The sequence below is a fragment of the Trichosurus vulpecula genome, chromosome 2 (assembly GCF_011100635.1).
Source record: "Trichosurus vulpecula isolate mTriVul1 chromosome 2, mTriVul1.pri, whole genome shotgun sequence".
Taxonomy (NCBI): Eukaryota; Metazoa; Chordata; class Mammalia; order Diprotodontia; family Phalangeridae; genus Trichosurus; species Trichosurus vulpecula.
This window is the reverse complement of record NC_050574.1, coordinates 333,122,762-333,148,868: the sequence shown is the minus strand read 5'-3', so window position 1 is coordinate 333,148,868 and position 26,107 is coordinate 333,122,762. Positions and strand designations below refer to the sequence as shown.

Sequence of the window (26,107 nt, the reverse complement as noted above, 5' to 3'; positions counted from 1 at the left end):
AGAGTGAAAATATCCCAATGAGAAAAGAGCAGTGGGGAGCAGCAGCAAGGTTGATTCTTGGGGCAGAGTCTGAAATCTTAATACCCCCTGCCCAATCTTCTATATCTAATATTTCCTAGTATACGTGAAAGCCCTTGGGGGAAAACACTCTACAGCATCCTGAATCAAAGAGAAAGAAGTAAGTGTCAAGCCGTCTGCCAAGACAGGCAAAATTTTACAATATTTTTCATTATCTGCCTATGTATCCAATGAAATCACAAATTAAAAACAATTTTTAATGGTTTCAGAACTGAATGATTTTTATCACTCTTTCTGAAAAGTTACACCCTTACTGTCACTCTATCATTGGTATTGTATAAGCAGAAAGAGATCACTAAGGACTAAAGGATGACATGACTGTTTTTTGTCTTTAGGTCACCAAAAATATATCATCTGATGACCACATTTTCATGACAGTCCTCTGTTCTTAGACTGATCCTCCAACAGCAGACATAATCTTTTGCTGGGCTCATATTAAAAGTCTTTCTAAACTGTTAGAAGTTACAAGAGTTGGTCTCCTAATGACATACCTATCCTTTGCAAACTCAGGATCTTTCCATGCCATGAGACATAAGGGTAGGACTTTTGCAACGGAGCAATGATTTAAACATTTTAAAAATTGCTTTTAAATTTTTTAAAAAAGGAATAACATATTTATCCTAGTTGTGGAAAGGAAACAATTTATCTTTCAAACAAATGGAAAAAAAAAACATTGGAGACAAAATAAATGGATTTGATGATGTTAAAATAAAAATAATTTGTGCAATAAAGATCAATATAACCAAAATAAGGAGTTGAGAAATATAATCAAGATTAATAAATCTGATAAAAGTCTGACATCCAGAATCTATAAGGAAATATTATAAATATGCAAGAGTAATAACCATTCACCAATGGATAAATGGTTAAAGGATTTGAACAGACAGTATTATAAAGCAGAAACATAAATTATAATCAACAACTTGAAAAATCATTCAAACTCTTTAATAATCAGGGAAATGTAAATTAAAACAACTCAGATTCTGTTGGTTCCCTACCCCTTTTCGGGGTATGAAGGAGTGGAGGTTAATTCATTCCAAAGATTAATGGTAATTAACAGATTAGATGAAAAAGAGCATCCCTGCCTTAGGGGTAAAAGGAGGTTGTCTAAACTCATATGCAGATGAGTAAACAAATATTAGGCCATGATTTAAGGGCAGGAATTCATAAAGTAAACTGGTCCAAAGGCTTGAATAGGAAGTTTTAAAGAAGTATTTTCATTCATGAAGGAAGGGCCAGCAAAATCAAGAAAATGTCACAGAGATGGGAAAGCAGGCTACTTGGGCTACTGAAAATTTGCTTAATGTGAGGGTAACCCAGTCCTTTACAGGAGATAGCATTCTGTAATGGTGGGATGTGTTAACAATGCACTTTGATTAATCAGTTGTGGTTCTGCCAACACAAGTACCAACTTTATCCATATCAAATTGTCAAAATGGTTAAAAAACAAAATCCAATGTTGGCATGGCTGTAGGAAAAAAAAGCATTCTATTATATTGCTAGCACAGCTGAAAACTGGAAATTTATTTTTGTAGGGAAATCTAGAAATAAACAAGTTACAAAACTGAATATATTCTTTGACTCAGTGTCCTCTCTATAAGATTATGTGTAAAGATATTATTTAAAGTTGTAATTTGGGGGATGATTATGAGCTCTGGCCCCTTGCTAAAGCTCAATTTTGGCCAGAAGAATGGGATTTTGAATCAGTAGTTTGCAGTATAGGGCTTGGGTGAAATTGAAATGTCTGAAAAAGTGTTTCATGTCTCAATGTTCTAAAGTAGGAACCTTCTGGGACAGTATAACGTAAGATTCCTCTTACTGTTACTATTTCAGGTTTTAAATACTGTCAAGGTACAATTATTAGACTTTTGCATTTAAGTATGCACATGTGTGTATGTATATGTGGTGGAAGAAATAAATAGCTATCCTATGCTTATCTATTTTGCACATCAAGTATCTTTATAGAATTTTATTGTTTGTTCTTCCGTCATTTTTTCAGTTCTGCCTGATTAATTGTGACCCCATTTGGGGTTTTCTTGGCAAAGATACTGGAATAGTTTTCATTTCCTTCTCCAGCTTATTTGACAGGTGAGGAAATTGAGGCAAATAGGGTTAAGTGACTTATTTGAACTCAAGAAAATGAGTGTTCCTCACTCCAGACCCAGCACTATGTTGCCACCTAGCTACCTAGAAGGGAGCCTCTTAATCCTTCAGGGGAGATCCTTGACCTGAGGCCTAATCTTTAAGAAATTTTTCCTCCAGCTCTAGCATGGGAGTATAGTGAGCCAGAGAGTGTGAGATGGCCCTGGTTCCCCTCTTTAGGGCCAGTCTCCCTAAAAACTAAACCTGGTTCATGTGAACTTGGGCCCCTTGATGTTACAGGATGCCATCACCCCTACCCAGGACTTTACAAAGGGGGAAAAAAGACCTATTTGTATAAAAATATAGTCAAAAGCTTCAAAGAATGTATATTATCAACTGGAGAAAGGCTAAATAAATTGGACTATAGCAATATAATGGGATATTATTTCACTGCTAAAAAAATCACCAATCAATCCACAAGTATTAATTAAGCACTTGCTCATGCCAAGCACTACACTCAAAAACTCAACAAATGGAGAATATTCTGAACCAGAGCTCTCTTCCAACTAGACTAGCTCACTGCTTGCCTGACAAACTGTTTTTAAACAATGGCTCAATGGGCATGGCTGATCCTCTCAACCAATCACATTGCTTTCTTTTCTTAACCCAAAGAGGTTCACTCCTTTTAGTGAGATCCCAAGGTATAAAACATCTTGTTTACATGCTTCAACTTCACTCTTCTATTGACTGATTTAATTGAAGTATCTGAACCTTCTGTAATGAAATGAATTGGGGTGGGGGTGGAAAACCCACCCTTACACTGATGTAACATTCATCCTGGTGCTACTGCCTCCCCCTCCTCTCTGTCCTGCTTGTGGAAGGTAGGTCTACATGGGCCTGTGACTACATAGGTAGGAGGAAGAAGCTAGGGCAGAGGACAAAGTTGTTGTTGTTGTTGCTTCCTGAGGAGGACCAATGACATCATCACGGGCAATGTCTTGACCTGTGCGTGAATTGGATTTAGATGATGCAGGGTTGTGAAAAGTCATCAGCCTCATTCTGTCTTCCAGTCATCAAAGTTTAGTGGCAAGACAACAGTCAAGATGCCCGGGATGGCCCAGGAGGCAGTGGATGACCTTGGCAGCTTTGATGCCTGACCCCAGCTCTAAGTGCTCTACAGCGCCGTCATGGCTGTTGGAACAGATTGTTCTCCTCCCATCCTGCCGGGGAAAATCTTCACATGCTTGGGATAGACTCCCCCTAACTCACAGACTGAGTTGAGGTGCAAAGTAGGAGGGCGCCCAATGTGGTGTGTGTTATCTGAGTGGAAAGGCAGCACAAAGTCTGGTGAAGATGAATAGGGACAGAGACAAAGTAACAATTGGCAAAGAACCAATTTGCCTACTGACCTCTAGTCTTTTTCTTGTGACAAAACTAACAGCAAAACCAAAAACAGCACTCTTTGAGCATGAGCCAGACACAAGCGCAAGCAACTAATGAATGAATGAAGAACTGAGTGACAATAGAAACAGGTGCTGCAGATGAGGGAATCATAGCTGATCCAAACTGCCTGCAAAGCTGAGCCTAAGTAACCTCAAGGGAGATAAAGACCTGCAAAATATCCCTAAATTTTTGAATCATCACCACTAGATGGCCACCAGTCTTTCAGGAGGTTTTTGGAAACTCCAGAATGGAAGGTGGATTAGAGTGGGGAAAGACTTCAAGCAGTGAGTTCAGTTAAAACAAAACAAAACAAAACTATTGCAATAGTCCTGAGGAGAGGTGATAAGGGCCTAAACTAGGTTGGTGGCTGTGAGAGTGGAAAGGAGACTTTCTGAGAGAATAAAATTACAAGAGAGGAATTTAAGATGGAATGTCAACAAGGTTGTGAAAGTGAGTGAAAGTAATGATAGTGGTACCTTCCATAGTAATAGGGAAGTTTAGAAGGGGAGCAGGTTTTGGGGGAAAGATAATTCTGTTTTGGATATGTGGAGTTACAGTATGCTTTACATTTTTTCTTTTTTATTGTGAATTTGGTAATCATGAACAAATACAAATACAAACATTTCAATATATAAAGAGGATGGTATAAGAAACTGTGAACTTCTGTCAAGTACATGTAACCAAAGTCCCACAGCTCACTGGTATGGGATTCTTTCCTCAAAGGAAAGTTTACTGTAGCAGGCTGGGGGCAGGGACACAATGGAGACTTCTAGCTCCTCTCATGTCAGCTTATTCCCCAGTCTTATTTTCCCTTCAGCAACCTGAAGTGGGGTTGGCATCATCCATCTTCTCTCTTAAAGCTAGAAGTCAGAAGTGCTTGAACAAGGGTGGGGAACCTGCGGTCTCGAGGCCACGTGTGGCCCTCTAGGTCTTCAAGTGCACCCCTTTGACTGAAGTAAAATTTGGATTCAGTCACACCTGTCAGCTTGAAGTTACTGCAGAACCCAAAAAGATTTTATTACATGTTTTTGAATCTACATTCATTAATGTTACTGGTTTGTACACTTCTCTGTTTTATCTTTCTCTGATTTAGGTATTAGGCCTATAATTGCCTTATGCATATTCCCATCCTGTAATTTAGTCCCACAAAAACATTAAATCATCTGCATCTTGCAGAATTTATTTTTTCTTTGGAATTATTCAATTTAACACTATATGTGTCTTGAAGCTTGCCACACAGTTTTTTTTTCTTTTTTTCTAGAGGAATCTGTAGACTGTTTCAAATGGTACTTTTGTTTTCTGTGTTCCAAAGTTCTGCTTGGGTTTTGTATTTTTTCTTCTCTTATGGTGTTCAGGTTTTTTGTCATGTTCTTCTGGGAGACCTATAATCCTTAAATTTACTCTATGCATCCTGTCTTTGCGATCAATGTTTTGTTGTATGGAGATCATGTTTTCTTTTAATGTTATTGCTTTTTGCTTTAATTCTAGATTTTACTTCTGTGTATTTCCCTTCCCAACAATTTTATTCTCTCTTTCGTTCTTTCAGCAAAATTTGCCACAGTGGATTCGAGTTTTTTCTATTCTGCCAATTACTTCTGCTGTACAGACAATAAATTCCGCTTTTTAAAAATTTTTTTGAGGGAGGAAGGCAGGGCAATTGGGGTTAAGTGACTTGCCCAAGTTCACACGGCTAGTAAGTGTGTCAAGTGTCTGAGCCTGGATTTGAACTCAGGTCCTCCTGACTCCAGGGCCGGTGCTCTACTCACTGCGACACCTAGATGCCCCCATAAATTCCACTTTCACAACTCTTCTCTTTTAAACCATTCAGGAATATCCTGCTGTAGTTCCATGCTCTCTTAGGCATCCACAGGTATTCTCCTTCACCAGATATTGATTCACTTTTCTTTGTCTCACAATACTTATTCATAGGTATCTGGACTCACTTAGATGATGTGGAGGGTATATTCCCTTAGAGACAGCTGGTGGTGCAATGGATAGAACGCTAATCAACTCTAGGTACCCAGATCACCTAACAAGGAGGCCCCCACATGGAAGACACTACTGACCACTAGATGTGGACTATTACAGTTACACAGCCAATGGAACAGTCCACATCTTTAAAACCATCTGACTGGGACAATTTTGCTCTTTCCAGTAGAATCCACAGGATGAAGGTCCTGTTCACCCATAGCACAGGCACCATGAACTAACGTAGATGAGAGGAAGGATTACTCATCCCTCCCTTTCTTAAGTCTCCTTGTCCCCCTGTCCCCCACCCCCAAAAATAAACTTGAGAGATTATGTTCCACTTCATTTTTCCTTCTGGCACTGGACCTGGACTCGAGCCATGGCAACTTTGGAGGCAGGGTTCCAGGCTAGATGTTGGTGCCAGCCCATCAGGGGAGACTTTAGAAGCCAGGGTATCTGGGACTTAAATCTAAGCAGGTCTTTGGATTTCTAACTTGGTGGGACTGTGCTACAGACTAGAAACTTAACTAAGCTGTGAACCTAATTCTCCTTCCCCTCTCCAGAAGCAGAAGTGGTGTAAGGGAGGATTAAATCCCTCAGGTGTTGGGAAGAAATGTTTATAATTTTGCTCTTACTATACCTTTGAAGTAAAAGTTTCTTTGTAAAAGCTAATTCAACTGCTTAGTGGTTAAACAAAACTAGAGGGCTGAGAGAATACCATTGGTGGGGGCTTGAGCCAATGGCAGAGATTAGGGTACCAGGTAACCTCGGGGAGCAGTGAAATGTAACATAGCTTTATGTTGTAACATAATGTAAAACAGCCTTTAGGTAGAGGGGTCCAGAGTAGTCACTATTACATGAACTTCTTTCTTCCTGAAATCCTTGGTAATTTCCATCTTTTTTTTTCTTACCTTTCCTTACTGATCATTTTCTGACTTCTTCCCTTTTAATGGTAGGTTTCTCTGGGAGCTGGACCTCAAAGCCAGTTCAATTTTAGGCACACACAGTCTTTACTTTTTTACTCTCTTGACTTTTGGTAGGACAGAACTGGCTCCAGATGGATTTGGGGCTCTTTCCCTCAGGCTCAGCAGAGTGCCACACAGACATACATGTTTTCTGTCCTCCTTTCCTTTTTTTCTGATTTCTTTGGTTAAGTCTTATTGTAGTACAGAACAGCCCCAAATTGATTTCCCAGCTGGAGTAAGCTTCTGCCTTTGGATTTTTCCCTGCACTGAAAGATAGTGTGCAGGTATGCCTGTGGATCAATGCTTGCAAAGCCCTGAAAAATGGGATAGGCATGTTAGACTTCAAGGATTGGCCTTCTTTGCTATTAGGTCATTGGGTTTTTATCTCATCAGGGTTCTTAGTGTCTTGGCTCATGAAGACAGTTGAAATTGCTTTGTCTCTCACATATAACTCCTGTGTTGGAGAGGTTTTAAAAACTGTGAGGACTGGGGGACAAAGTCTAGTTAGCCATCTTGTTGGTCGGGTGACCTATATCTTTTCCTATTGCCTCTCAAGTAAAACTCAACTTCTTTCATATGAAATGCAAGAATGTCTACAATCTGATACCATTCTGCTTTACTTTATACTTTTCCCTGTATGTCTATTTACACTGTTCTCTATTCCAGAATGCTTATTTGCTATGTCTTCCCTTATTCACTGATACTATAGTCACACAGTTAGATTGCAACTTAGGTTTTCTGACTCTACTGTACCAGGTTGGACCTGATGGCCTCTGAAGTTTCTTTCCAATTCTTAGATTCTATGAATCTAATAGAATATAAACTGAAAGGAGACCCAGTATTAGTTTTGTAATTTGGCTTAATAGCACCTAGCACATTTGGCTGGTACATTTAGAAAGTAAGCAGCTTGAGGGCAGGGACCAGTCCTCTTTCTGCTTGTATTTGTATTCCCAGCCCTTAGCACAGTGCCTGGAAGTCAGTTAATAAGCATTTATTAAGCCCCTGCAATTTGGGGGGGGGCGGGGCACTGTACAAAAAGCTAGGGATACAAAGAAAGGTAAAAGACAATACCTGCTCTCAAGGAGCTCACAGAGCAAGTGCTTAAGAAATGCTTGTTGACTTGACTTAGCACAAAGGAGATGCTTCACAAATGACTAATAGCTGGGGACTAGGCAGTTGGACCCTAGTACATTTGAGAGATTGTCTAGGTGTCCTGTATTTTAAAAGGAAAGGAGGGAGACCATGAGAAAGGTGCATTGTAATTTGGCTGGGAGAAGAGCAGATTAGAGTCTAGAGTAAAGGTTCCCAAACTTATTTGGACTACTGCCCCCTTTCAAAAAAAATTACTCAGCACTGCCCTAGAAATCTACTTTCTTTAACCCTTTAATGGTTAAAAAAATTACATCATTTAAAAAAATAAATTTTTTAAAATGAGGAATCTTAAATTTAATAATTTAAGGTAAAATTATGTTTTTCTGCATTGAAATTTTGATAATATTGTGCCATGTAACTGTATAGTATCATATAGTAAACAAGTCATTATATGCACCTATTTCTGCTGATATATGCTGGACTTTCCAACAATGCTGAGGAGCTGGCCTGCCAACACTTGCTTGGTAAGACATGTCAGCAGACTTGACCACTGTTTGGTTATAACTTGCATTTTGTGTGTTTATTTGGAAAATAACAATCACTATAACTTTAACGCAACAGATGAAATGTGTAAGAAAGGTTTTTCAAAAATTTCTTATCTTCTCTTTCCTTATGCTTCCGCTGCCTCCTTATTTTTATTCAATTGCCCTCCTCCCATTGCACCTGAGGCTATTACCCTTTTCCCCATGAGGCTGGAACCTACTGGACTCTACAGAATCAGGCAGTGTTAGAGCTGGAAGTGATCTTAGCGATCATCTCCTCTGTGAAGGGAATTATGATTTTTATAATAATCAACATATGTGTAACGAATATATAATAATTCAGAATTTTTCAGCATTGTCTTTTCCAGTTTGAGTCAGACTTACAGTGCAGCTTGAAACGACCAAACGTCGCCAATGCTCACAATCACGGGAATCCTTGTGCCTGTGTACCTGAAGTGAAGCGAATCAACAGAATAGAACATGTTCCCATCACAAACCTCTGGTCCTGTGACCCACCAAATAATCACTCCCAAGGACTGGAGCCCTATTGCTCCCACAGGACTCCAGAATTGTCCTGTCTTACAGTTGGGGGTTTGTTGTGGGAAACCGCTCAAGCCCTGTAATCCATGGTTTGTAATCCACCTTCCCCCTCCCTTCCTATTGTGATTTATGTTTGTAATCTGTCTTCACTACAGCAAGGTGAAATTCTGTTCACGAGAATTCCCGATTTGCAAATGTGCCCCCCATCATGAAACTAGTTAATTAAACAGCTCCCTGATTACCGGCACTTTGTCTCTGGCCTGCTGTTTCGTTACTCTCAGGTCAGAGACTGGCTCGGTAAAACCCTGTTAATGCGTCCGAGCGCCATCCTTGGACACATGGGGACCAAGGCCAGGAAAGGCCTTCCAACTGAGGCCTTCTCCAGGGTGAGGGAGGAGAAGGGGGAGAAACATGGAGGAAGAGGGGACAGGGTGGGGACGGCGCGGGGGGAGAAGAGGAGGATAGGGGAAGGGAGGGAAGCGGGTAAGGACGGAGACAGCCGGAGGAGAGAGACGGATAGGCTACCCTGTACTTCTCAGGTGTGTTTGGAAGCGAGCGTGTCATCGCGCATGCGTACAAGCGCGCGCACGCGTCGCAGTTGGCTGGGGAGCAGAGCGCTGCTTGGCAGAACACGGGTTGGGTGAGGGAGGGGGAGGGAAGGGGAGGAGGAGGAGGAAGAGGAGGAGAGTTATTTGTTACCCCGCCCCTCTTGCCCCACCCCACCCTCCGTGCGTGCGACGTGACGGTTTGCCCTGGCACCCCCGACCCTTCCCAGGGGCGAGAGCGTTCCCGGGTCCCATGATGCATCGCGTGCCGCGTCTCACAGAGCGGCGGCTTCCAGCTCAGCAGGTAGGGCCCCGGCCCCGGCCCCGGCCCTCCCCCCTTAATGAGGGCCTCCGGCCTCACCTCCGACCGAGGGGCCTGGCCCCACCCTTCTCTTCTCCGCCCCACGCCGTAGGCCCCAGTCCCGGTGCCCCCAGCTCATTCCCCTCATTCCTCCCTGGCCTCCCCGCCTCACGTTGTGTGACCCTCCAGGTGACCGGAGCCTCACTCTCGCCCGGGCCCCACCCGCGTCAGCGGACCCCGGCATGGTGAACGGGGTGGGGAAGAAGGAGGGGAAAAAATAACTCTGTGTGTGTGTGTGTGTGTGTGTGTAAATCACCATCGCAGCTTGTAGTGTGAAAGCTGGGACCGCGAATTGTAAAGCACTGCATAGATGGGAGCAGCTGGGACCGACCGGCGTCGTCTTTTAGTTCTGCCTCCGTTTACGAAGCTTCAGTTTAGTAAGCATTTATGAAGTTCCTGCTGTGTGTCAGGCAGTGGCGATACAAAAAGAGGCCAAAGACAGACCCTGCCTTCAGGCTGCTTACGGTCTAATGGAGGCGATGATAACATGCAAACAACTATGAATGAAAAGATAGAAAGCGCTAGAATTAAGAGGGATTATCAAAAGCTTCCTGTAGAAGCTGGGATTTTAGTTACAACTTATAGTTAGCCGGGGAGGTCAGTAGTTGGGGCAGAGGAAGGAGAGCTTACCGGGCATGGGAGACAACCAGAGAAAATGCCCGGAGCCAGTAAATGAAGTGTCTTGTTGGAGTAGCTAGAGGCCACTGTCACTTGGGGCATACCGTGTAAGGAGACTGGAAAGGGGGCTAGGTTACGAAGGGCTTTGAATTCCAGACAGAACATTTTGTATTTGTTCCTGGAGGCAGGAGGAAGTACTGGAGTTTGTTGAGTAAGGGGGTTGGGAGTAACATGAAGCTCTACGATTCTACTCCAGATCTTGTAGGGGCCAGACTTTGTACTGGGTGGGTTAGTATGTGGGTGTTAAAAGGCTGGACGAAGACAGATCCGCTTTCAAGGTGCTTGGATGTTACCGGGTGGGATTGGGGCTGGGAAGACAAACCCAAATCGTGATGATAGGGAAAGTATAGTTAAAGGCCAGAGGAGAGTTCCAAGTACGGGGTGTCTCAGGAGTTTTTGTGCAGTCTTAAGTTATTAAAAACATGTCTTTAAAGCTATTAAAGCTTAACACTGACCTAAGACTTTTGCAACACTTGGCGTAGTGCAATTCAATTCATCCACTTGAATCTATGAAGCAGAAGTGTACTGTCTGTGCTGGGCTGAGATACAACGATAAACCCGGCCTCAAGGAGTTTATATCATGGTGGAAGGGAAAATGAAGGAGCAGCAAGTATATAAAATAGGTATGAAGAAAATAGATTAAAGTTAAATACAATGGTTAATTTTTGGGACAGAGCTGGGGGGAAAGGCACTATAAAGGAACCAGAAACTAACTCAGATTGTTACTAGGCTGTGTTTTGAGGGAGGCTTTTCATTTCAAAAAGCAGAGATAAGTGAATGCATTCTAGGGGACCATAATATCATAACAGTACCTCACAATTCTATAGCATTTTAATAACACCTCAGATCTCCTATGCATCCTGGTGCCCCACTCCACCCTTCCCGCCAACTTCCACTCTTTCAGCTGATAACTTTACCTCATGTCTTGCTGAAAAAATTGAGGCTATGCCTAGAGCTCTCTCTCCTTCCCTCCTCTTTTTACATCACTGAAGTGCTTTCTGGCATTTTTTTCCTCCTTCACCCTTGTCTCTCATGAATTAGCTCTTGCTATCCTCTTTAAGCACAAATCATCCCATCCCATCCTCTTCAGCAGATTGCCCTCCCTGTCGTCCCCATTTTCTGACTAATTTTCAATCTCCATTTTACTAGTTGCTTCCCCACTGCCTACAAACATACCTTGTCTCTCCCTCAAAAAACTCTCATTTAATCCATACATCCCTGCTACATACATTATTTGCTCAGTGCCAGTCTAGTAGGTGTGAGAGCCAGAATTCAAACTGAAGAATGAAACTCAGGTGTTCTGCTGTTGTTCTCAGCAACCTCATTACAGCATCTTACCTCTCCCTGCTCTTCCAGCTTCTGCCTTCCTCAAAGAAAGGAATAGTACTAGAATGGGAAGCATTTGTAGACATTCATTAAGTGACTTCTTGTAATATGGGTTCTGTGATTGATAACTAAGCCCAGAATTACAAAATATGTGTGAGTGAAGATGTGGGCACAAGAGGGGACAGTAAGGTGTCATGTTCCTGAAGTTCAAGTTAAAGAAACTCTGTTTTGTTCTGGGAGAAATGCTTTATATATCATCCAAGACAGAGTAGGATGGTTTATTGTGGATTTCACCTTGTCCTTTGGTATATTTTTAGAGTATAGTCTTTTGTTAAGATGAGGATTCTGCCTGGTCTAATTTTGATGATTTCCGCTCTGATCTGTGAAACCTCTGGAGACTCTCATTCAGCCTTAAGTACCAGTTATGGGATTTCTAGATGTGGCACAAGGGAGACATAAAAAAATTAACTTTGCAGTCATAGGAGGACCCTGAAGTGGCTGAATGAACCTGCTGATGGACAATATTTTTTGTTTTCTATACCTGTGAAACCAGGACACAGGCTTTTTATACAGCTTTTTTTAGTGGTGGATAATTCAGTATTGAGGGAATGGGGAGTTAGCTCCTCACTGTTGCTTTGTAATAATAATAGTTGACGTAGTACTTCAGAGTTTACCAAAATAGTTTACATCAGTTATCTAATTTGAGGCCCTGCCCAAAAAAACCAAAACAAAACCTTGTGAGGTAGGTATTACAGTTATTATCTATGTTTTACAAAGAAGAAAGGTGGGGATAAGAGGTTAAGAGATTTAACAGCAGTCACATAACTAGTGGTAGAGGTGGGATTTGTTCTCAGCTCTCTTTTGATTCCCAAGTTGGTGTTCTTTCCTTCCTGCCTCCATGTAGTCACAGAAAAGTCCTTGTCTGGGCTTGGAGTCAGGAAGATCTGAGTTCAAACTTGGCCTCAAACATTTAATAGCTATGTGACCCTGGGCAAGTCACTCAACCTCTGTTTGCCTCAGTTTCTTCATCTGTAGAAGGAGGGTAATAACACCTATCTCCCAGGGTTGTTGAGAGGATCAAATGAGGTAATACTTGTGCTTAGCGCAGTGCTTATGACATAACAGGTGCTTCTTGTTGTTCAGTTGTGTTTGACTTTTTGTGACCCCATTTAGGATTTTTGTGGCAAAGATACTGGAGTGCTTTGCCATTTCCTTTTCCAGCTCTTTTCACAGATAAGGAGACTGAGACAAACCAGGGTGAAGTGACTTGCCTAGGGTAATACCACTGGTAAGTATCTGAGGCCTGATTTGTACTAGTGAAGATGAGTTTTCCTAACTCCAGGCCTGGCACTCTATCTACTGCACCAGCCAGCTATATCCTTCTTTTCTTCCCCTTCTGTCTTCAAACTGTTACTGGTGGGAAGGTATGCCATGAATTAGGTACAGGATGATCTGCCTTCAGGGAGCACTAGAGTCATGGGCCTCTGATGTGAGTGACTAGCTTCCCTTTGCTTTGTTTTGTTTTTGGAGGTAAGGAGTCAAAACTAGGGTAATCTTATATGATCAAGACTTTTTACCAAAAATTGTTTGTGAGCTACTGGAGCCCTAGACAAAAATGACAAGGTAGGTAAAACTTATCTTTAGAACTTTTAGGGAAGATACTTTGGTTAACTGGTGATGGAAATAAGAGTACTTCCTGGTCTTCCTTTTCTATCATCGGCCTTAATCACCAACTACTTATTTAGGAAGAATAGCGTCAAGTTTTATTGGGAGGGACAAAAGGAGTGCATAGGATGTAGAAGATAATTTGAGGTGGGAAAGAATATTAACTTTTAGGAGAAATGAGTGTCTTTGATTTACCACTGAAATTTTGAGAGGTTACCAGTCTTTGGTCTATTAGCTTTACATTATGGAAATTGCTTAACTTTTTTACAGAAAAATAATTCCCAGTAGTTACTGCTAGGGGAAGAAACTCCAGATTAGTGTATGACTTCTCAAAATTAGAAGGGACTTCAGAAATCATCTAGTCCAACCTATACACTTGGCCAATCCAGCCTTTGCTTGAAGACTTAAAATAAGAGGAAACCTACTACTTAAAAAGGCAGCCTATTTATTAACGTTTGGATGTCTCCAGCTATTGGAAATTTTCTTTATACCAAGCTTGCATTTGGCTCTTTTTTTTTTCTACTTCTACCTATTTTTCCTATTTCTGTCCTCTGGGGCTAAATGTAACTAATCTGATTTCTTCCACATGATAGCTATTATATCAGTCCCTTTCTTCTCCATTCACTCTTGTCTAGGTTAAACATTCTCATTTCATTCAGTTGATCCTTGTATGCTGTGGACTTAAGGCTTCTCTCTCTTCACTTTCTCATTTATCTCTTCAGCCCCATGGATTCATTTATCTGTACATATAGCTCCCTAACCTATATGTCCAGCCCTAATCTCCCCTGAACTCTAGTCCCTGTTTGCCTGCTGGACGTTTCCACAACCCATTAGCACAGCGGTTCTTAACATGGGGTTGATGGAACGTTTTTCTTCTAAAGCTATTATTTTATGCATTTAAAAACATTATTCTGGGGAGTCCATAGGTTTCACCAGACTGTTAAAGAGGTCCATAGCACATAAAAGATTAAGAACCCCTACATTAGCATCTAAAACTCAGCAAACATGTTCATAATTAGACTCAACATTCCCCTAAACCTACTCCTCAAAACTTCTCTATTTTGTTAAGGATACTACCATCTTATGGTCAGGCTTGCAACTTTGGAGTCATCTTTAACTCTTCACTCTCAATTCCCCATTTTGCTTGTCTAATCTTGTTAATCTTAACTTGGCAGCACCTCTGGTATCTGTCTCCCCCCTTTTAACGCTGCGACTACCCTAGTTCAGTCCCTTATGTCTCACCTAGACTATTATGATATCTTTCTAATTAGTCTCCCTACTTCCATCCTTTTCCTTTCTCAAGCCAAATTCCACACAGTAGCCAAATTATTATTATTAAAACATGTGTCTGACCTTGTCACTCAGCTCTTCAAAAATCTGTAGTGTCACTGTAGTCCATATCTGGCTCCCACTGGCCTTTCTAGACATTTTTTATTTACCACATTTGTATATACCCCTTGATCTCCTAGTCCAGCCAAACTAGCTTACTAATTGTTAACCAAATTTCACATTCATCTCCTGTGTTTGTGCCTTTACACAGGCTGTCCTCATACTTGGAGTGTACTCCCTTCTTGTTTCTACCTTTTTGAATCCCTAGGTTCCTTCAAGGTTCAGGTTGACTTTCCAGCTACTCACTGAGGATTTTCCTGTTTCCCCCACTTCTTAGTGATTGCTCTCCTTTCAAATGGTCTTCTGTTTTCTTATCTATGTACTAGTTCTGTTTCCCTAAGCAAATGTTGGCTCCTTGAATGTAGGAACTTTTGTTTTTTTTTTCATTGTCAATACATAGCACAGTACCTTTAAGTGGGCACTTAAAAGAGGCGTTGTGGGGGATGCAGTGCTGAATATATAGTTAGGAAATGGGAAGTACAAATTCTGCCTTAGATACTTGTTAGCTGGTGCCTTTGGCAAATCATTTAACCATTGTCTCAATTTTTGTGTCTGTAAAATTAGGATAATAGCATCTGCCTCATAAGGTTGTTGTGATAATAAAATCAGATAACAGATGTAAAGCACTTTCTAAAATCTTCAAGTACTATATAAGTATTGTTACTAATTAATTATATCTGTTGAATTGACTGCTACAATGGAGCCTTTAATTGTCACATTTAATTTTAGAGACATGGCAGCAAAAGTAAAGTGAAAAAATATATTGCCCTCCCTTTCAGGGTAATAACCTTGTCCCCCAGATGTTTTGAGAAAAAAATCATTGAGTGGTTTAAAAAAAAATTTTTTTTTGTGCTTTGTAGAACATTGCCCCTATTTTGCTCTCATTTCATTTAAGTTAAATTGCTGGGGGATGGGGGGAGGGGTGCAATCTAAAGTCTAATTTTGCTGCTCACTTCTCTATGAATGGAAAAGAATGACGGTGGTGGCAGGCTAGGACTTGGGTAGTTTATTTTGGAGTAAAAATATGTAAAGGGAGAAACTGCAAGTGCGTTCACTGTATTCTTGAACCTCAGGTGATCCAGTCATACCTAACCGGTTAATTATTTTATTTTCAGATCACTGACCCTCATGAGGTTTGGTGTCTCTTCAGACCTCTGTGGGAGAGTCCTAAACTTAGTTATGACCTTGATTTTTTTTGAAGTACTTTAAGGCTTAGAGTGCTTTCCCACAGTAGCCTTGTGAGGTGCTAGCTAGAGGTAAAGGAAGCTTAGAGAAGTGAAATAATGTGTCCCATTGCCACACAGATAATAAGTGTTACACCCAGGATTCAAACCCAGGTTTTCTGACTTAAAATCTATCACCTTTATTGACCTGACCTTGCAATATACTTGAAGATTAATTCAACCTTTTAAATACTTTAAAGGAAAAAAAGAATCTACCAGCCTGCCAGAAATTTTCCAAACTATTACATTACCTGGACAAAACTATGTGTTGTTATTTATATAAGAGCTGATAAATGTTGTTGAGTTTTGATATCCTGAAAAGGAAAATATCTAAAACAGGTTGTTATCTTCCCTTCAATGCCCTCCCCTCTTGGGGTACCACTGTCCTTCTAGCCATTGCTCATCCTAGAGCTCTCGTTCTGTTTCGCCCCTCACATCCAATCAGTTGCCAAGTCTTAGCAGTTTTAGCTCTATGACATATCTCCCATTTGTTTCCTCATTTTCACTGAGATTGTCACTCTCATTTCCATAGTCACTGTGATGTTTCTTGTCCTTGTTACCTGTCTTTGGGATTGCAATAGATCTTAATGATTTCCCAAACCTCTAGTCTTTTCCCTTTCATTCTGTCCTTCATAAAACTGCTAAATTGATACTCCTAAAACCCATCTGACCATGTCATTTCCCTAATCAAGACATTCCAGTGGCTTCCTCTTTCTGGATAAAATACAAATTTCTCTGTTTGGATTTTAAAGCCATTTACATTCTGACTCTAGTTAACCTTTCTGGGTTTATTGCATGCTACTTTTTTTCACGTTCTCTGCATTTCAGTCAACAGATCTTGCTTGTTGCTCTTTCATATACAAAGTTCCATCTTCTGTCTCCCTTTCTTGGCACAGCTTTTCCCTCATTCTAGAAATGTACTTCCTTCTTATCTCTGCCTCCTAGAATTCCTAGCTTCCTTGAAAGCTCAGCTCAGTATGTGCCTCTGCTTACAGGAAGAATATCCTCAATTCTCCAGTTTCTAGTGTTCTTCCCCTGGAAATTATTGTATATATTTTGTATTACTCATCTGTGTTCGTGTTGTCATAGTCATTTCATCCCCTTTAATACCACTTCAGGAACTGTTTCATTTATGTCTTTAGTAATCCTAGCACCTCGTACAGTATCTGGAACATTAGGGGTTTTTTAAATAAATGCTTGCTGAATGAATAAATGCTTAATTTTAGACTGTGGGTCATATTTGATCATGTAATCTTTGTAAAATGTATGAAAAATGTTATAAAAATGACTATTATGATTTATTTATTGGAAAAACTTTCAAAGCAATATTAAAACATGCTTCTTTGACTTTTGAATTATCTGGTTTTTTTTTTTTAGGTCTTTTCTGTTTGTTGAAATGTCTATGGTTTTATCTGCTTCAGTGGTTCGTGTACGAGATGGATTACCACTTTCTGCTTCTACTGATTACGAACAAAGCATGGGAGTGCAGGAATGCAGAAAGTATTTTAAATCACTCTCGAAGAAACTTGGTCAGCTTCCTGATAGATGTACACTGAAAACTGGACAATATAATATTAAGTAAGACTTCTGCTTTGTGCATTAAAGTATTTACCTGATTGTTATTTTCATGAAGCTTAAGTAGTCCTGATACAAATTTGTGTCTTAATAAATTCTCAAGTGGATCCATGATCTCATCAATTTGGATGTTTTTTCCAACGATGTAGATTGCAACCCATCTGTGCTTGCCCATACTGTACTGCTCTTTTCCATGTCATTCAATAAATTTAAAGCAGGAGAGGTCCACCCAATGTATTGGAAGCCTTTCTCAGTTTCTCCTTGCATTTTGAATATCTGATTATATTAAGAAAGTTCAGGATAATTCACATCAACAGCCATCTGATCCTGAGCCTACTACAATAAATTTAGAAATCATTCTTTTTTTGGAATCTCTCTTACTGTTCCTAATTTGCATTTGGCTTTTTAAGAGATTTAATTTTAGTGGATTACACATTTTCCTTGTCATAAGTGAATAAATCAAGGATTTATTGAGCATTTACTCTGTGTCCAGCATTGTGCTCGGTGCTTGGGGGAGGTGGATGGTCCAGAGAAGTCTTGTGTTTGCTGCTGCCAAGGAGCTTATAATGGTAATAGTAAATGAGACAAAAGTAAAGCGAATAAAATTATGTTATAAACTATAATGATGCAAACTATGCAATTCAGTACAACAAATTTACATTAAATACCTCTCATGTGCAAAACTCTGTGTTGGATACTAGCTACTACTGTAGTAGAAGCTCAGGGAAAGATTAGGAGGTAGTCAAATTAAAATTAGATTGCTGATTTGTTTGCCTCAGTTTGACTTGGTACATGTGATATTGAGTTTTTTTAGGGGGAATAGCAGTGTAAATAAAGTGGGAAAATATATACTGCATTTGCTTGAGTATATCCTATAATATAGTGAGGTTACTGATGAATAGAAAATCAGGGAAAGCTTCATAAGGAGATGGGAGTGATTTGTTTCTTGATGGATGGGTACAGGTCTGGATTTGAGTGGGTAAAGGGAAGCAGCAGGTGACTGTTCTCTTCCTGGCTACAGTCCTTTGACACTGGTGTATACTTGAGTTTATGAGGCAGTTCTCGCAATTGAAGTGGAGAGGACCTGCTATAGAATGAGAAGTAAAGATGTAGAATGGGGCCAGATTATTGGAGAACTTTGAAAGCCAGATTGGAGTTTTGTACTTGATACAGTAGGCTGCTATTATAGTTTCTCCAGCAGGAGAATGACAGTGAATACCATGTATTAGGAAAATTAATCTGGCAGCAGTATCTAGGATGGATTGAAAGTGGGGAAAAGAAAATAGAAGGGAGGCACCAACTTGGAGGCTGTTAATAAGTCCTAATACATAGGCCCACACAGTTGTAGCACTAAGGCATTGTTGATGACTGTATTTTCCCGTTTTTGCTTTGAAAAATGTGGTTATTGTTGCAATAGGGGGTGAAAGGGAAGAGACAAAAATGATTCTTAAGTTTTTGGCCTGGGAGACTGGAAGAAAAGTGGTATTATTAGCAGAAATGGAGTAGTTGGGAAAGGGGGCCTATTTGGAGAGAAGGATAAATTCATTTTTGAACATGAGTTGAATGGCATTATGAAATAGTAGAAAGTACCATTACTGTGTTAGCAGTGTAATTTATGGCAATTTAAAAAAAGCTTCTTTGGCACTTAATTTCTTTGTCAGAAACAAAACTTCTGGCTAAAAAATAATGTAGATTCTATGATTCTCTTTAAGTTTGAAGTGGTACAGGATATTCACATGGAGATATTCTGTGGACGGCTGGAACGAATGGAACCAAAGTACATGGTTCAAGACTACAGATAGTAGATTTAGAAATTGATCATTCCTGGGATTAAGTTGTGGTTGCCACGGTAAGAGTGGGTGAGTTCACTTAAGTGTAGAGAGGAAGGCAAATGGCAAAGGAAATAATGTTTGGTGACACCTATGGTTTTAAGATACTGTGAGCAACTGAAATGCTTAGTAATGGGATATTAAGATTAAATTTTCTGAGGGTAGTAAAAATCACTTCAACCCATGTAGTTGACAGTCTTTCCAAATTAATATATTAATCAACTTTTCCAGGAAGTACATTTTGTTTTTTAAGTTCAGGTCTCGAAGTTTCTTTGATTATAGCATTGTTGCCAATTATTGTTATGTAAAGCCTTAGCTATACATAGAAAGGGAACTGGAATGAATGTGTGTTGACTTCAGGGCCAAAGCCTGGGACAAAATGTTTCTTTACCCTAAGCAAAGTTCGAAAATTGTACCTTCTTCTTCCATATACATTTCTACTGTTCACCAAGTTGCTAGGCTTACTCTAACACAAAGCTTGACATACCAAAAAATAAAAACTTGTTTGATACAGTGAAATTTTCTGGCATTAAAAACATGTATATTTATGAAAAAGTAATATCAAAAAATGTTCTCTGTTGTGTCCTGTGTGTTGGATCCTAGGCAACTGCTTACTTTGCCTGCTCATAGTTCCAGCTTTCCCAGGACTTACTTTGTAAGTTATTTTGAATTTTTGTTTGTTGGTATATTTTAAAATAAATCCCTGATAAAGGATTGTGTTTGTGTGCTATTTGCTTCTTTCTGTTGAAAATGGAATGCAACCCTAAAAAATTAAAATTTAAAAGTCTAGCTAATTGAGAGTTCTCATTAGTTGGGTTTTAGTTAACTGAGATTTTGCTGTATATGAAAAATTTGTTCTTAACACATTGCTCCCCCTAATATACATAAATATTTAATTTATATTATTTGAACTATTAGTTATTAAATTTTAAAGCCCCCTGCTGGTGTAGTGGGTAGAATCAGTGAAACTTTTAACAAAGCCTTGAAAACTGACCATGCTGGTCTTTCCCTTAAAATAAATAAGAGTTTATAGTTTTATTGATTTTCTTAATAATGAACTACCATTTAAGAGCTCAATTGTCATCTCACTACACTTAGGAGAATTTTATCTATCTGAAAGGTGAGCTCAAATCTTAACTGTACTATGTTTGTATTGTTTTATTTTTGTATATTCTTCCTATTCTGTAGTTTTTTGTGACATGTTTGTTTCAGCTTATATTCAAGGATGCTTATAATGTAGAAGTATGACTGTTTAAACTAACATTTCCACTGTACAACAATATAACTGTCAATTACTTGCTATAAGACCTTCAGCAAATAAGCTATTTTGTTCTTCAATTTGTTAATTTTTTAAAATGGTGATACTGCTTATAAAAAATGGTATGGTTGTTATCTTTGTAATACTTTCTATAGAACTTGAAATGTTTATGGAAGCTTCTTTGAAATCACAATTTTAACTTTATGATGAAATTTATAAATGACAAATGATTAATTTAGAGCAACATGTACCATATAAAAATTAATCACTAAAAATTTATGAGAATTAAGAAAACCTTGATTAGTCTCTGTCTCTTTTTGTCCCAGTTAGTAGCAGTGAGTACTTTTTTGTTTAATTATTATAATTCAGTAGCAGTATACTTGGGTAATTGTTACTTACAATTTACTGTTTATTATAATTTGTGAAGCATAAATATATAGTTGAACCCAGCGTTTTAAAAGGGTTGCTAAAACATGATAGAACTTGAAACTTTGTAAGTAAAGGCATAAAGCCTATTAACTTTGTTGGAGCAGCTGCTTTCTTTTAAAAAACAATGCTGAGTTGTAGGACAGTGTGAAAGAAGGGTCTAGATGTGGCTTTGCCCTCCATCCTCTTAAGAGATCAGATGAGAAATTGCTCCTCACTTTTTCTTGCCTTGGAGACCTTGGGCAAAAGCACTGGTGAGTACTCCTGTTAAAAATATAAATATATATTTCCTGGACACTGCCAGTTCATCTGAATTAATAAGTTCTCTTTTAAAGTACAGAACCACCCCCAACCCTCATTAAGCCACTTGGTTGTTTCACACTTGAGCTTGATTATACATCAGGACTAGGCTGTCCCCTAGATGAAATATGAAAGCTCTCTCTGACAAACTCATCTCTTTATATGTCAATTAATTTAAAAGCCTCTAATGGCAGTGAGCCTCTTCTTTAGCTTCAGTTTTCTGCAACAACGCTGTTTATACCCACTTCTTCCAGCCTAGGCTTTTAACCATACTGCTTATGAATTTTTTTATTTCATTTGTACTGTCTTCTAGTCCTGTACTACCCCCCATTTCTGACTACACGAGAAGAATTATTGAGTTTATTTGCTGAACTTTGGAACTTTTTCACCTAGTTCCCTCTACTCTTCATCTTCTGGGAAGGAGAAGTGGTTAATCATGGGAGATAGGAAATCCATCCCTTTTCTAACTTTGCTTATTTACTGGGATGTTCGGAAAATGATCTGAGCCAACTCTCTTGACCGGTTTTGCTCCACTTTTAATTCAATTCAGCAAACATTTATTATGTACCTAGTCTGTTTAAGGAAGGCATTGTTCCAAGGATAAAAATGAAATTTAAAGAGTAGTCCCTGTTCTCAGGGAGCTTACATTCAGGGATGATAGGGGAAAGAATTAAGAAAGATAACCTTTTTGGGGGGAAAATTCAGATTGGAGCACAGTTGAGGCCTGATATTGGGGGAAGGTGGGCAGTTACCTGGAGCTGAAGTTCCAGAGGGAGAGAAGCAGAGTTCCTAGTGCAAAGGATGAGCTAACCTGCTTTGAGGAAGGAGGATATCTACATATATGCTCAAGGACCAGCATTCTACATAAAGAATGAATTCTTACTACATTTCATAGTTTTTCTGTATTGTTTAGTTGCTGATATTTCAAAGGTTTTGTACTGTTTGGTGTAGTGGAAGCACTGCCTTCTTCTAGGCCTTGCCTTACTTCTAACTAGTTGCTCTCTAGGCCACTGACTTCTCATTTGCAAAATGAGGGTATTGGATTAGATGGCTGTCAAGTTCCCTTTTAGCCCTAAAAATTCTTTGATTCCATTTTTTCATTTCAAATATGTGCTAAAACTATATTATGGGCTAAGCTTTAATCTCTTTTTTTCCCTGAATGGATTATTAGGTCAGTTTATTTTGAACGGTCTGGGATCTCACTGAGGAGGTACTATAATATACTATAGTCATCACACTGTGATCGGCAAACAGGACCATCTGGAGGATCTTACCCTCTGGAAGGAAGTCCTCTTTCATTTGGGCTCTGTTCATGATGTTGTCCACCAAAGTTAGTGAAGCACTTTGAGCATACATTGGCAGTTATGCAGACTACGCTAAGCAGTTAGTTGGGCAATTGATTGGTACATGTACATGCATTTTAGAACACTGTAGCTGGAGAGTGGTCACAATCTAGAATTGAATAGGACAAAGAGAGACAGCTTGTTTTTCAGAAATGACATGCTTTCAGTGATTCCAAAATACTTCTTGACACGATTTTTTTTTTATAAAATCCCAGTGTTCTAAGTGTTATTATATGGTCGTGAATCCTAGAATACAACAATCTCTGAAAATCAAAATATCCAAAGAGCAATAAACAAATGGTAGACATCAATAGGCCAGAGATTTAAGGGAGAACATACACTAGAACTGCACAGAATGGGAAGTCCATGTATAAATTGCTAAATACTGGTAGCACTGGTAGGTACTAGTAGTACTAACATCGATAGTCCTTACATTAATGAGCTCATGATTCTATTGAATTTTGAGTTAAATAGGCTTTATGAGCTAGCCTAGGAACATGACCATTTATAACATTATGCCTATGGAAAAATAAGCTCTGTTCCAGACAACTAATTTGTAAAACAGATTTTTGCAATACAGCTTGTTTGTGAATGGGTAATAATCTGTGATCAGATTACCTAAACTTTGAGATTATTGGAGAATAGAAGTTTTACTATTTGGGAAAGCAGGAGAAAATTCTGTAGTACGGAGCAATTTAACTAAGATTAAGTGGCTCTTGTATACAAAACATTCTCTTGAACTGTAAGTGCAAATGTCCCTGCCTTCAGAGAACTTGAATTCTCTTGGTGGCATAGAGCAAAGACAGTCTGACTGGACCATAAAGAACAAGTAAATAAACCTAGAAAAGTAGGTTGGAGTTAAGTGGTGGAAGGCCTTAAATGTTGGCTGATGAGTTTGTATTTTTTTCTTACAGGCAACAGGGAGCCACAGAAGGCTTTTTGAATTGAGGAGTGACATTATCAGACCTATACCTTAAAAATATTATTTTGTCAGTTGAGCGGTGGTAGTGTGGTGAGCAGAGAGAAGGGGCAGATTCTAGAGATGTGGATAAGAGAGTTGGAGGGGACCTTTAGAAGCCATCTAGTTCAATCATTTTACCTTTGAGGAAACTGGGGACCTCAAATTTAAGCCACTTGTCCAAGTTCACGAAGGTGAACATTAGGTAGGATCAGGATTCAAACTGATCTCTTCTGTCTTGAAATCTAGTACTTTTTTCACTGTATCATGAATGGTTAGGAGATGAACCAGAAGAGAATAGTGTTATGGAAGTCAAGAGAGTAGGCATGCTCAAACATCAAAAACTACCCAGAAGCAAAGTGAGATGAGGATTTCTTTGAAGGTCTGTGGGAGGGTCAGAGTCCTGTGTGATGGATTAAGAAATGAGTTGGTGGATAAGAAGTGAACAAGAGTAGATAATTCTAAGAATTTAGCCCTTAAGAGTAGAGGAAGATGGGGTGGGGAACCTGCGACCTCGAGGCCACGTGTGTCCCTCTGGGTCCTCAAGTGTGGTCCTTTGACTGAATCCAAACTTCATAAAACAAATCCTTTTATTAAGGAAGTGAAAGAAGGAAATCTGGATTCAGTCAAAGGGCCACACTTGAGGACCCAGAGGGCCACATGTGGCCTCAAGGCCACAGAGGAGGGGCAGGATTGCTTATAGTTTGCAGGTAGTAAAAGGAGCAGTAATGGGGTAAGAGACAAATGATCACTGGGGCAATTTCTTTAAGATGGGATGGGTACAATTAGAGTATTGACCTTGGCAAGGAGAGTCTTATTCCTTGGAGAAGGCATAGAGGCAGAGAGCATAGGTAAAGACAGAGAAGTCTTGAGGTGAGGAGCAGAAGGTAAGAAGGTAAGACAAGCATCCTTGATTTTCTCAGTAAAGTAAAATTCAAGGTCATTTGCTGAGAGGGGAGGGAAATATAGAGGTGGTTTGAGAGGAGGTTTGAAAGAGTCACTTCAGCTAGCATAACAGTCAGCTTGGGAATAATACAGGGATTGCTGTATAGCAGGGAGAGCCCAGATGAGAGTAGATAACATGGATTTTACCTATGATTGTGTGACTTGTTTGAATGACATTCAGCAGTGGAAAGGAAAAGGCAGATACTTGAGGATATCTACCTAAATGGTCTGTTTACTAGAGCTGAATATTAAAAAGTAATATGTATGACACCAAGGGTGGAGGATATTATATTTTTGAACTGATAAGCTTCAGAGTTGACTGCCAAGAGAGAAATGTGAGAGCATAGATTGGAAGAACAGAGAGGATAAAAGGACAAGAGGTCCCAATGAAAATGGGTTATAAGTGTAGTAGGAGAGAAGGAAGGATAGGAGATTACAGACAGATGTCTGAATTTGAATTTGAGGTCAAGGAGGTGGCACAGCTGTGTGATGGTGAGACCTAAGAATGAGTTGGTGTGAAAGGTGTAGGTCCTGAAAGTTGAGGCAAGTTGAATTGGGAGGCTTTGGTGTTTGAGGATACATGAACATAAATATTAAAGTTCCCAGGCATGAGGGCAGGGGTGGAGTGTGGAGGAAGTAGGAGATGTGGTAGGGTATTTCGTCCAGTTCTATTGGTTAGTGAATACCTGTATTCTCAAGAAAAAACTGAGTTTATTTGGTGGCAGTCCTACACCTTTACCTCAGTATGGTGAGTGCAGACTAGAAGCACACAGACTAGGCATTTTCCTTCAGGTCTGTGGTTCCTCCTGTTGTTTGTTAACCAACTCAGCCTGCCCCACATTGGACTAATGAAATTTATTAGTTGTCACTCTAGATCTTTTAGAATGTTTTATTGATACTTTTTTTATACTTCTGTCATTTCCCAATTACTCCTCTCCTCCCTAAAACAAACCTTCCCTTATAACAAAGAAAAACTGATATACTGCTTTAAATTTTGTTTTTTTTGGAATGGGGAAGGCAAGGCAATTGGGGTTGAGCAACTTGCCCAAGGTCACACAGCTAGTAAGTGTGTCAGGTATCTGAGGCCACATTTGAACTCAGGTCCTCCTGACTCCAGGGCCGGCTCTCTACTCACTGCCACCTAGCTGCCCCTACTGCTTTAAATTTTGCTGCTACCTCTTATAAGAAGGGAAATGTATTTTTAATTCTTAGTATTGTTGATACTGTATTATTGTGCAGATTTTAATTTCGTTTGATATGTAATTGAGATACTAGTGAGATATGTAAAGGAGATAGTCAAATAGAAATATTTAAAAGACTTGATTTTCAACCCTTTCATTTACTTTGCTTATCAGTCAGATTGACTATAGCTTATTAACACATTCTCACCTAGGCTCAAATCCTTAATTCTTAGTGCATTAAAACTTGTAGGTGGGAAGAAAAAGTTATCTTTGCTGACAGAAAAAGAGCCTTTTGAGTAGAAAGGAAGAGAGCTCCCAAGAACTGTTCATTATGTTTGAGAGTGTGATTAGTTTATTTGCCAACCAGAAAGAAAAGAAAACTTTCTTTGGGTGGT

The 26,107-nt window shown here is 39.5% G+C and overlaps 1 protein-coding gene across 3 annotated transcripts in view; it reads left to right on the top strand.

Moving 5' to 3' along the window:
- The first annotated feature begins 9,299 nt into the window (after positions 1-9,299).
- Positions 9,300-26,107, top strand: part of SEC22A (SEC22 homolog A, vesicle trafficking protein) — a 79,414-nt gene continuing 62,606 nt past the window's right edge. For 2 of the 3 annotated variants that reach the window (XR_005009566.1, XM_036744472.1), the window contains exons 1-2: positions 9,300-9,559; positions 17,275-17,475. Coding sequence is in view for 2 of the 3 variants with exons in the window: in XM_036744472.1 (XP_036600367.1) it covers positions 17,294-17,475 (182 nt within the window). In the remaining variant the exon portion in view is untranslated. Of the gene's footprint in view, positions 9,560-9,721; positions 9,802-17,274; positions 17,476-26,107 lie in introns of those variants that run through there. The other variant, XM_036744473.1, reaches the window with a different exon arrangement.